Genomic DNA, 11,660 nt, shown 5'->3' with positions numbered 1-11,660 from the left:
CCTCTCCAGCATTTGTTATTTTCTGTTTTTTTTTTTTTTTTAATTCATGTCAGTAATGTCAGGGCAAGATGGTACCTCATTGTAGTTTTGATTTGCATTTCTCTAATGCCTAGTGATCGTGAGCATTTCCTCATGTGCCTGTTAGCTGCCTGAATGTCTTCTTTTGCGAAGTGTCTGTTCATATCCTTTGCCCATTTTTTAATTGGATTACATGTCTTTTTGTTGTAGAAGTGTTAGATTTTCCTATAGATTTTAGAGATTAGACTTTTGTTGGATATGTCATAGCCAAAAATTTTTTCCTAGTCTGTAGGTTCTCTTTTTACTCTTTTGGTGAAGTCTTTTGATGAGCATAAGTGTTAAATTTTTAGAAGATCCCAGTTATCTAGCTTATCTTCTGGTATTTGTGTATTGTTAATTATGGTTTGTATCCTATTTATGCCATGTATTAAGGCCTTTAGCGTTGACTCTATTTTTTCTTCCATGATCTTTATAGTTTTTGGTTTTATATTTAGGTCTTCGATCCATTTTGAATTAGTTTTTGTGTATGGTGTGAGGTATGGGTCCTGTTTCATTTTTTTACAGATGGACATCCAGTTTTGCCAGCACCGCTTGTTAAAAAGACCGTCTGTTCCCCAATTAATGGACTTTAGGCCTTTGTCGAAGACAAGGTGACCGTAGGTGGATAGATTTACATCTGGGTTCGTGATTCTGTTCCCTTGGTCAACGTGTCTATTATTGTACCAGTGTGGTGCAATTGATTACTTTTGTGTGTGGCCTTCCTAGCCATGGTCTTGTAACTCCCACCCAGGTGATTGGGCGGGATGGTGTGATAAGGTAATTGTGGCCCACCAAGGGGACTGGTCAGTTTTGCCTTAAAAGAGAGCCAATTCCAGAGCAGTGAGGAGGGCCCTACCACCATCAAGGAAAAACAGCCAGGAGTGGAGAGCACGTCTTTTGGCCCTGGGATGCCTGTACTGAGAAGCTCCTGGAAGCAGGAGACAGAGAGAGAGAGCAAGCTGTAACCTTGAAGACGGTGAGAAGCGGTGGTGGGAGAGACCTGGCGGCAGAGACCTGACACCAGGAGATGGTGCAGTCGGCTTCCCAGCCCACGGAGAGAGAAAGCTGAGTGCCTTTGGGGAGAGGCCTAGGGCCAGGGAGAGGTGTGCCAGCGAGCATGGTTGGGAATAGGCTGTCCTGACAGAAGAACTGTATATCCTGAGTATTCTTGAGCCTGAATTTAACTGTTACTTCCTAGTAAACCCCACAGTCATGAATATGGCCTTTGAGTTCTGTATGGCCATTGCAATGAATTATCCAACTCAGAAGAGAAGTAGAGAGTCTGTGCAAGGGATGGTTGGTGTCGGAACTGGTAAAGATGGCAGAGGGAGGAGGCATGTCTGACCCCTGCCTCATAGGAATCGGTCTTGGGCTGTTGATCTTGATTCTTCTTTTCCCTTGTGAAGTTAGAGGAGGTCAGACACCACCCCCATGCTGTTTTTACAACCAGTACCAGGGTGTTTTGACTACTGTAGCTTTATGGTAGGTTCTGAGGTCAGGTTGTATGAGGCCTCCTACTTTGTTCTTCTTCTTCAATAATGCTTTACTTATCTGGGGCCTCTGTCCTTTCCTTATAAAGTTAATGATTAGTTTTCATTCTCATTAAAGAATGCTGTTGGTAATTGGATCGAGATTGCATTGTATTTGTAGATTGCCTTGGGTAGAATTGACATTTTCACAATGTTGAGTCTACCTCTCCATGAGCATCATATGTTTTTCCATTTATATAGGTTTTTTGCAGTAGTGTTTTGTAGTATTATTTGTGTAGGACTTTTATGTCCGTGGTTAGACATATTCCTAAGTATTTTTATTTTTTTAGGGGCTATTATAAGTGGTATTGCTTTCCTGATTTCCTTTTCATAGTTCCCTTTATTGGTGTATAGGAATCCAGCTGATTTTTGTATGTTCCTCTTGTATCCTGCTACTCTACTGAATCTCTGTATTAGTTCCAGTAGTTTTCTTGTGGAGTGTTTTGGCTTCTCTATGTATAGTATTATATCATCTGCAAATAAGGATGGTTTTACTTCTTCCTTACCAATTTGGGTGCCTTTTATTTATTTTTTCTTGCCTTATTGCTCTAGCTAGGATTTCCAGCACAATTTTAAATAGGAATGGTGATAAAGGACATCCTCATCTTGTTCTTGTTCTCGGGGGAATGTTTTCAGCCTCTTTCTATTGAGAATGATGTTGGCTGTTGGTTTTGTATAGATGCCCTTTATTATGCTGAGAAATTTCCTTCTATTCCTATTTTATTGAGTTTTTGATCAGAAATGTGGATTGGACTGCGTCGAATGCCTTTTCTAGATCGATTGAGATGATCATGTGATTCTTTTCTTTTGTTTTATTTATGTGGTGGATTACGTTGATTGATTTTGTAATGTTGAACTATCCTTGCATACCTATTATGAATCCTACTTAGGCATGGTATATTATTTTTTTATATGAGGCTGAATTCTGTTGGCTAGAATTTTGTTGCGAATTTTTGCATCTATATTCATGCAAGATGTTGGTCTGTAATTTTCTTTTCTTGTGGTGTCCCTTTGCCTGGTTTTGTTATCAGGGTTATGCTGACTTCATAGAATGAATTTGGAAGTATCCCTTCCTTTTCTATGTTCTGAAATAGTGTGAGTAGTAGTGGTGTGAACTCTTCTCTGAATGTTTGTTAGAATTCTCCAGTGAAGCCATCTGGGCCAGAGTTTTTTTGTTTTTTTTTTTAACTTTTTCAGTGTTTTCTCTTGTTATGGATCTGTCCAGATTTTCAACTTCAGTTTGTGTTAGCTAGGTAAGTAGTGTGTTTCTAGAAATTTGTCCATTTCGTCTAGGTTTTCAAATTTGTTGAAGTATAGTTTTTCATAGTACTCTGTTATGATCCTTTTTATTTCAGTTGGGTATGTTATAATGTCTCCCATTTTATTTCTTATTTGGGTTGTTTTCTTCCTCTCCTGTTTTTCTTTCATCAGTTTGGCTAGTGGTTTGTCAATTTTGTTGATCCTTCAAAGAACCAACTTTTGGTTTTATTAATTCCTTCTATTGTTTTTCTATCCTCTATTTCATTTAGTTCTTCTCTGATCTTTATTATTTCATTTCTTCTGCTGGCTGTAGGCTTCTTATGCTGTTCTCCTTCTGTTTGTTCAAGTTGTATAGCTAATGTTTTGATATTGTCTCTTCTTTTTTGATTTGTGCATCTATTGCTATAAATTGACCTCTGAACATTGCCTTTACTGTGTCCCAAAGGTTTTGGTATGATTTGTTTTCATTCTTGTTTGATTCTAGGAATTTTTTGATTCCATCTTTGATTTCTTCTATTACTGGGTGGTTTTTAAGCAAGGTGTTATTCAGTTTCCGCATATTTGATTATTTTTTCTTGCTCTTCTTGTTATTAATTTCTACTTTTATGGAGTTACGATCAGAGAAGATGCTTTGTATTATCTTAGTATTTTGGATTTTGTTGAGGGTTGCTTTGTGGCCTGAGATGTGGTCTATTCTGGAGAACATTAGATGTGTGTTGGAAAAGAATAAATACTTTGCTGCTATTGGGTGGAGTGTTCTGTATATGTGTATGAAGTCAAGTTGGTTGATTGTGGCCTTTAGATCTTCTGTTATCTTTGTGAAGTTTCTTTCTAGATATTCTGTCCTTTACTGAGGTTGGTGTGTTGAAGTCTCCTGCTATTATTGTGGAACTGTCAATTTCCTTTACATTGCTGTCAGAGTTTGTTTTATGTGTTTTGGAGTCCTGTCATTGGGTCCATAGATATTTATTATGATTATGTCTTCATGGTGGATTATCCCTTTAATCATTATAGAATGTCCTTCCTTGTCTATTATGGTGAATTTTGTCTTAAATCTATTTCATCTGAGATTAGTATTGCCACTTCTGCTCTTCTTGGGTTGTTGTTTGCATGATATATTTTTTCCATCCTTTGATTTTTAAAGTATTTATGTCTTTGTTTCTAAGATGTATCTCTTGTAGACAGCATAATGATGGGTCCTGTTTTTTTATCCATTCTGTCACTGTCTGTCTCTTTATGGTGCGTTTAGGCTGTTTATGTTCAGTGTGATTATCAATAGGTGTGAGGTTATTGCTGTCATTTTAAAGTGCTTTTTTTTTTTGGTGACGCTGATGTTTTCTTTGTTCCTCTTACTCTCCTGTGCTGAATTCCTTTTATTTGTGGATTTTCTTTTCATTTCTTCCTTTTTTTAGATTTTGTGATTACTGAGACTTTGTTTTTCTTTATTTTGATGAGTAAGTTTGTTAACTTTCTTTGTGGTTACCTTGAAATTTACCCTCATCTTCCTAAGTTTGAAGCAGCCTTTTATCAACTGATATCGCCTTGACTACTTCTCCATTTGAAAGTTCTATACCTACACTGCTTATTCCCTCTATTATTGTTCTGACATTGTTGTCATTTACAGATTGATGTCTCTGGTTCCCAGTTGTAAATCTTTTAGTTTTGTTTTACCTAGGTTGGTATCTGGCTGATGCTGTCCTGAGTCCTGGATTCAGGTTGTTGCCTGATGTTGTTTTTTTCTAACCAAAGGACTCCTTTTAATAATTCTTGTAAGTTTGGTTTGGTTTTTACATATTCCCTTAATTTCTGTTTATCTGGAAATGTCCTAATTTCACCATCATGTTTGAGTGAGAGTTATACGGATTATTCTTGGTTGACAGTTTTTTTCTTACAAGGTTTTATATATGTCATCGCATTGCCTTCTTGCCTGCATGGTTTTTCCAAGTAATCAGAGCTTAGTCTTATTGTTTCCCCTTTGTATGTGACTTTTTGTTTTTCTTGAGCTGCTCCCGGAATTCTTTCTCTGTCTTTGGTTTTGGCAAGTATGTTTATGATATGTCTTGGTGACTTTTTGGGGAGGTCTATCCTACATGGGGTTTGTTGAGCTTCTTGAATGGTCAGTTTTTTGTCTTTCATGATATTAGGGAAGTTTTCTGTCAGCAAACCTTCAATGATCCTCTCTGTGTTTTCCATTCTCTCTCCCTGTTCTGGAACTCTGATTGTGTGTAAATTTTTGCTCTTGATTGTATCCCACATAGTTCTCAGATTTTTCTCATTTTTCCTCATTCTTTTCTCTGATTTTTCCTCAAAGAGATATCTAAGGATTTGTCTTCAACTTCTCTGATCCTGTCTTCCTTTGTTTCAGATTTGCTCCTAAAACCTTCTACTGTATTGTCCATTTCTGAAATCTTGTTGTTTATCTTTTGGATTTCTAATTGCTGTTTTTGTATGACTTCTAATTGTTTATTTATTTTGATATTTTCTCCTGTATTATTTTCTGGAATTCTTCCATGGCTTTATCTGTGTTTTCCCTGATTTTGTCTGTATTTTTTATGATTTTGTTTACTTTTTCCTTAGTTTTGTCTGTGTTTTCCTTCATCTCTTTCCTAATCTCTTGGAGAGCCCTGAATATTAGACTTTTGAATTCTCTATCAGGTAGTTCCAGTGCCTTTTCTTCTACCAGAAGGTCATCTGGTGTTTTATTTTAGTCATTTATGGGAGCAATCCTGTCCTGTTTTTAAATATATTTTGATAGTGTTTGCTGTCTCTGGGACATTCAGGAATTATTTTCTCTGTTTATTGATTATAGATTTGTTTGTTTCATCCTGCTTTTTTGTTTTATTTGGTTATGTCTGTGTGAGCAGGCTGGGTGCATTTTGTTGCTTGCTTGTCTGTGGACATGATATTTCTCACCACCTTGTCCAGGTGGTCAGGCCAGTTGCTCAGTTATGGTGCAGCAAGGCAGGTCCAGCAGCGGGAGAAGGGTGCGGATGGGTTGTTTGCAGTACAAATGGCCCAGCAGGGTGGGGTCAGGTGGCAGCATGAGGCAGGCTTTGGCGGTCTGCATTGGTGCTGCTCAGGAGCACAGCACTTGGTGTATGGTGCAGATAGGCAGGAAGGGAGAGGATGTGATGTGTGGAGCTAAGTGGGAGAGAGAAGAAGAAAGAGAAACGGGAAGAAAAAATTAAAAAAAGTAAATAAAATGGCGGCATGGTGGGAGTCAATGGGTGGGGGTGGGATGGACCTGGGGAGGCCATGTGTGGGTGCTTCTCTAGCTGAGCCATGTGGCACTGCCTGTTGAGAAGGGGCAGGGGCGGCGCACAAGGCTAGGTGGGCGGGAGAAAGGAAAGGAAGGAAGAGAGAGAGAAAAAACCAATTCCCTCCCCCAGAAAAATACAACAACAAAACAAACAAAATATGGCGCTGAGGGAACCAGCTGTTGGGGGCATGGTGTAGGGTAACTGGAGTGGCAGCAAGGTGGTATCTCTCTCACTGGATGATGCGGAATGGTCTGTAGGAAGGGGTGAAGGCAGCACAGGGCCAGGTGCTCTGTCTCTTGTTGGGAGCTCCGTGAAGTTGCCTTCCCATACTTCCTGTCTGGGGTCCCTGGTGGCTGTGGTCCAAGATGGTGAATCTGTGCCGTGTTAGCTGGCAGGGGACCTCCACTCCATAGCTGTCCTTGTTCTCTGTTCTCTGTCAGTTTCTTCTTCCATTCATTGCTTGATTGAGTTTTTTATCCCTTCATTTGATTCTTAGGTTTCCAGGACTGACTTTTGTATCTGTTTACTTAGTTTTTCCGGTCCTTGCTGCAGACAGACGGCATGGTGCTTCTGTCTATAGTGCCCTGTTGGCTCCACCTCCAGCTGAACTTGTTTATTAGTTTTAATTTTTTTGTAGAGTCTTTAGGATTTTCTGTATTCAAGATCATGTCATAGTTTTACTTCTTTTTTAATCTGGATGCCTTTTATTGCTTTTTCTTGCCTAATTCTAGAACTTCTAGTACAGTGTTGAATAGAAGTGGCGAAAGTGGTCATCCTTGACTTGTTTCTGATTTTAGGGGGAAAGCATTCAATATTTACCTGTGGGTTTCATAATATACTTTATCAGTGTCTTAGTCATCTAGTGCTGCTATAAGAGAAATACCACAAGTGGTTGGCTTCAACAAAGAGAAATTTATTTTCTCACAGTTTAGTAGGTTACAAATCCAAATTCAGGACGTCGGCTCCAGGGGAAGGCTTTCTCTGTCGGCTGTGGAGGAGGGTCTTTGTCATCAGTCTTCCCTTGGTCTGGGAGCATCTCAGTGTAGGAACCTCAAGTCCAAGGGGCATACTCTGCTCCTGGCACTGCTTTCTTGGTGGTATGAGGTCCCCAATTCTCTGCTTGCTTCCCTTTCCTTTTATCTCTTGTAAGATAAAAGGTGGTACAGGCCACACACTAGGGAAACTCCCTTTACATGGGACCAGGGATGTGACCTTAGTAAGGGTGTTATACATTCCCACCCTAATCCTCTTTAACATAAAATTACAATCACAAAAAGGAGGACAACCATACATTACTGGGAATCATGGCCCAGCCAAATTGCTACATGCATTTTTAGGGAGACATAATTCAATCCATGACCATCAGGTTGCTATGAGTCAGAATAGACTCAATAGCAATGGTTTTTGTTTTTTACCAAGTTGAGGAAGGTGTCTTCTTCTAGTTTGTTGAGTACTTTTATCACAAAGATTGATGGATTTTGTCAAATGCTTTTTCTGTCTATTAAGATATAGTTTTAGTTTTTTGTTCTATTGATATGGTGCATTATATTAATTGATTTTCTTATATTAAATGAACTTTTCTTTCCACGGGTAAACCCCACTAGATCATTGTGTTGCTGGATTCAGTTTGCTAGTATTTTGTTGAGGATATTTACATCTATATTCATAAGAGATATTGGAATATTTTACTTCTTTATGAAAGAATATATGGTTTCCTGCAGCAAACAACATCTTATTCTGTCTAGCAAAACTAATGCAGCAGCTATCTGAGAGCAGGCCTGGATTGATTGGTGAAAATGTCTGGTCTTCTGGTTTTGGCCATGTGGTAGACTGAATTAGTGTGGGCTCCTTTCCCTCTACCAACACACAGAAAAGTGGTTAAGTTATAACAAAGTTACCTTCAAGTTCATAGCTGAGTAGAATCCAAAACCCTTTCTATGGCCTACAGTATGCCCCCTGGTCCCTCTCTGACCTTATTTGCTAATACTCCACTCTGCCTTCCCTGAGAAACACAAACACAGCTGCACTGACCTCCATGGTATATGAGGCATACTCTGCCTCATGGCCTTTGCACTTGCTATTTCCTCTGTCTGGAATGTTCTTCCTTTAGAGATCCATGTGGCTTGCTCCCTCACTCTTTTTTAGGTCTCCGCTGAAATTTTGCCTGTTATCATAGGGATCTTCCTTAGATACCCCATATAAAATAGCCTCTTCCCTTACCTGCCTGACACTCTCTGCCTCTTGCCCTGATTTACTCTTTTTTTTTCCATTGAGTGTATACTTACTGCCTTATATCATGTATATTTGTTTGTTTCTTGTCTATTAGCTCTTCTTCCCATCCCCTTTCCCAATGCCCCCTTCTCTCACTCCTTGTAAACTTCTTGACATTAGGGATGTTGTCTGTTTTGTTCACTGTTGTGTCTAGAATAGAAGATTCTATAGATTATAGAAGATTCTCAGTAAATATTTGTTGACTGAATGAACTTGAAAGAAAAAGAAATCCCTAGGTCCTAGAAATTTAGAACTTAAAGCCTGAGCGGTACCTGGTAAGCTGAGCCTGGGGAGATTTTCAGACACAGATATAGGCTTCATGCCTGGGGTCCAGGGCATCCAATATCACCATGTGGGGACAGAGAACTGTGTGCAAGTCTCCTAGCTAAGAAATTAATGTAAAAATTAGTCTCAGAAGCAAACATCTATGACAGTAATGTTTGTACAATCCAGGGCATTTGCTATTCTTATAGGGAAAAATAATCTTTACTGAAGATAAGCATTTAACAGAAGATTACAAAGCACACAAGGAATGGCCCACCAAGAGGAAGAGGCAGTTGACCAGCAAACCTGAGGATTACTGTCCCAAAAAACCTTCTAATGGAACAGTCTGAAATAAATTATAAAATAAGTGCTTAAAATGATTAAAGAGCTAGAAGAAGGAAAGTCATAGTGAAAGAATAGAAGCTGTCTTTACACCATGAAGAGAGGAACAGGCAGGTCTGACAAAGAATCAAATAGAACTTGTATAAGTGAAAAATATAGTTATTGAAAATAGAATCATCATAGACTAGTTAAATAGGAGATTAGACATAGTGAAGAGAATTCCTGATCTGGAAGCTAGCCTGAGAAGGTTTGCCTGCCATGGTGATGTTTTACTTACTAATGCTTACCTGAAACTTTTATTTATCCCATCACTGATATTGGGGTGAGAGTCCTTCCCATTCAGGAAAGATAACTGCTAAGTCAACTTGATATCCCTCTGACTAAACCTTGCCACGTTTATTGCGGTCAAAGTCTGCAAAACCCTGTTCTCTTCTGCAGGGCAAATCACCGGGATTTTCAACTGAGAAATTTAAGAATAATTGAACCTAACGAGGTGACACACTCAGGAGATCCAGGTTCAGAAACAGGTAATAACTTTGCCTATAAATTAGACTGAATATCTCAAAAGGATTTCACGTCTCTCCTCTACTCCCCCCACCCCCACCCCCAAGTTAGGTCAGAAGAGAGTAAGGAATTAGTAATTTACCATGGCTGAGGGTAAGAGGGGTCATATCTGGAAATTAAAAACCATTTTGTCCTTTGGTTTCCTGGGTGGCTGGTTGCTGTTTCTATATATTTACAACCTTTTTAAGGTAGTAAGTTAGGGACTTAGATTTTTTGCATTTTCTATTCCAGGGAAGTGGGGCTGGGCTATTACTGAAAAAGTATTATTCTAGTTTTTCTAATCTCTAATATATTCCTTTACTGACTATGACTGCCTTAGAAATCAGCTTGCAATTTTTATCATAACATTATGAAATGAGAAAACTTCATAATATATTATTGTTCTTTGTAAATTTGGTGTGCATTTAAGAAAATCTTTTTTGGGACAAATTTCTGTGACCATCTGTCATAGATCGAATTGTGTCCCCCAAAAATGTGTGTCATCTTGGTTAGGCCATGATTCCCAGTATTGTGTGGTTGTCCACCATTTTGTGATCTAATGTGAATATCGTATTGTTATAAATCCTAACCTCCATGATGTTAATGAGGCAGGATTAGAGACAGTTATGTTAAAGAGGCAGGAGTCAGTCTACAGGATTAGATTGTATCTTGTGTCAGTCTCTTTTGAGATATACAAGAGAGAATTGAGCAGAGAGATGGAGGGACCTCATACCACCAAGAAAGTGGAGCTGGAAGTGGAGCGCACCCTTTGGACATGTGGTCCCTGCGCTGAGAAGCTCCTCGAGCCAGGGGAAGATTGATGACAAGGACCTTCAACAAGAGCCAAAAGAGAGGGAAAGCCTTCCCCTGGAGCTGGCACTCTGAATTCAGACTTCTAGCCTTCTAGACTGTGAGACAATAAATTTCTTTGATAAAGCCATCCACTTGTGGTATTTGTTATGGCAGCACTAGATAACTAAGACACCATCTCTTTCCCAGAACTGGTTACTTATCTCTTGAGTTGCCAGAAAACTGAATTTTGAATAAGTGGTGTACTACCATATTTCTGTCTCATATAAACCAGTACTTTTGTACAGATTACCCAAGAGAACCACAGCATTTCCTTTTAGCTAATGAAAAATTGATCTGTTGAAGCTCATCAGAAACCATGACTATTTAATCTGTCTTTGGAAGATCAGTGCTATAATTGAATGCAGTTCTAGGTTCTTTTTCTTGAAAAATGCGGATGTTTCCAACAACATTTTGGGCTGTTAGGAGGTAGGGGAGGAAGGAGGAAGAAGGAATGGGAAAAAGGAGAAGGAATTAAAAGGAAAAAAAAAGAATCATCAGATTTAGAGCTGGATGAGAACTTCTCTTTCCAGTTCTTCTTTTTTTTTTTATATGTAAGGAAATACAGGTTCATGGAGCTTCAGTTGTCCGAGCTGTAGATCCCAGCTGGAATCTGGAACCCATTTATTTTGATTCTATTGGTCTTAGAACGATTTAGGCCTATTATACCTTCAATAATATGGTGTAATAGAGCATGGAGTTGGGAATTGGATAGACCTTGAGTCCTGATTCCTCATGATTCAACTGTATGACTAGAGTAAGTATTTACCTCCTCTTAACTATTATTCCTTTATCTGTAAAATGGGACTAGTGATACCTCCCTTGGAGGCTTATTGTGAAAACTAACCACTAATGTATGTAAAGCCCTTGGCTCTTGCTCAGTTGTAGGACAGGAAGACAAAGCTGTTGATGCTGGAAGAGCATCTGGGCGTCTGTGCATGTGTTAAGATGTGCAATTTGGAGTAAGCCAGCCCTTTCTGGTCTTATAACAAGGCATGTAGGAACCCCAGCTGGTGCTTCAGACCCAGATTCACGTATTTCTTGAGCACCTAAAATGTACCAGATGCTGTGCTCGGTGCTTTCACACACGTTATCTTGTTAATCCTCCTAGCCACCCAAAGAGGTGATTGTGGTATGCTTTTCATGTACTTACAAGCAGTGAAAAGTCTTGTGTGTGATAAAGGCTGAAGGTTTGGGAACTTCTTTCTCAAAGCAGACCCTCATATGTAAGAGACTTAAATGAGTCATTCTCTTTAAGGCATGATTTAAAAGTACCTGGCAGTAT

General features: G+C 39.1%; 1 protein-coding gene across 2 annotated transcripts in view; it reads left to right on the top strand.

Annotated features, from left to right (window-relative positions):
• The window catches only part of XPNPEP1 (X-prolyl aminopeptidase 1), a 62,806-nt gene that overhangs the window by 6,102 nt on the left and 45,044 nt on the right, over positions 1–11,660 (top strand). Inside the window, exon 2 of one of the 2 annotated variants that reach the window (XM_004374831.1) lies at positions 9,422–9,510. The exons of the other annotated variant lie outside the window; for it this stretch is intronic. Within the exon in view, the coding sequence (XP_004374888.1) occupies positions 9,422–9,510 (89 nt within the window). The remainder of the gene's footprint in view (positions 1–9,421; positions 9,511–11,660) is intronic. 2 annotated transcript variants of the gene reach the window in all.

The sequence above is a fragment of the Trichechus manatus genome, unplaced genomic scaffold (assembly GCF_000243295.1).
Source record: "Trichechus manatus latirostris isolate Lorelei unplaced genomic scaffold, TriManLat1.0 scaffold00031, whole genome shotgun sequence".
Classification (NCBI taxonomy): domain Eukaryota; kingdom Metazoa; phylum Chordata; class Mammalia; order Sirenia; family Trichechidae; genus Trichechus; species Trichechus manatus.
Note: the sequence above shows the minus strand (reverse complement) of the source record. Positions and strands in the feature narration are given on the sequence as shown.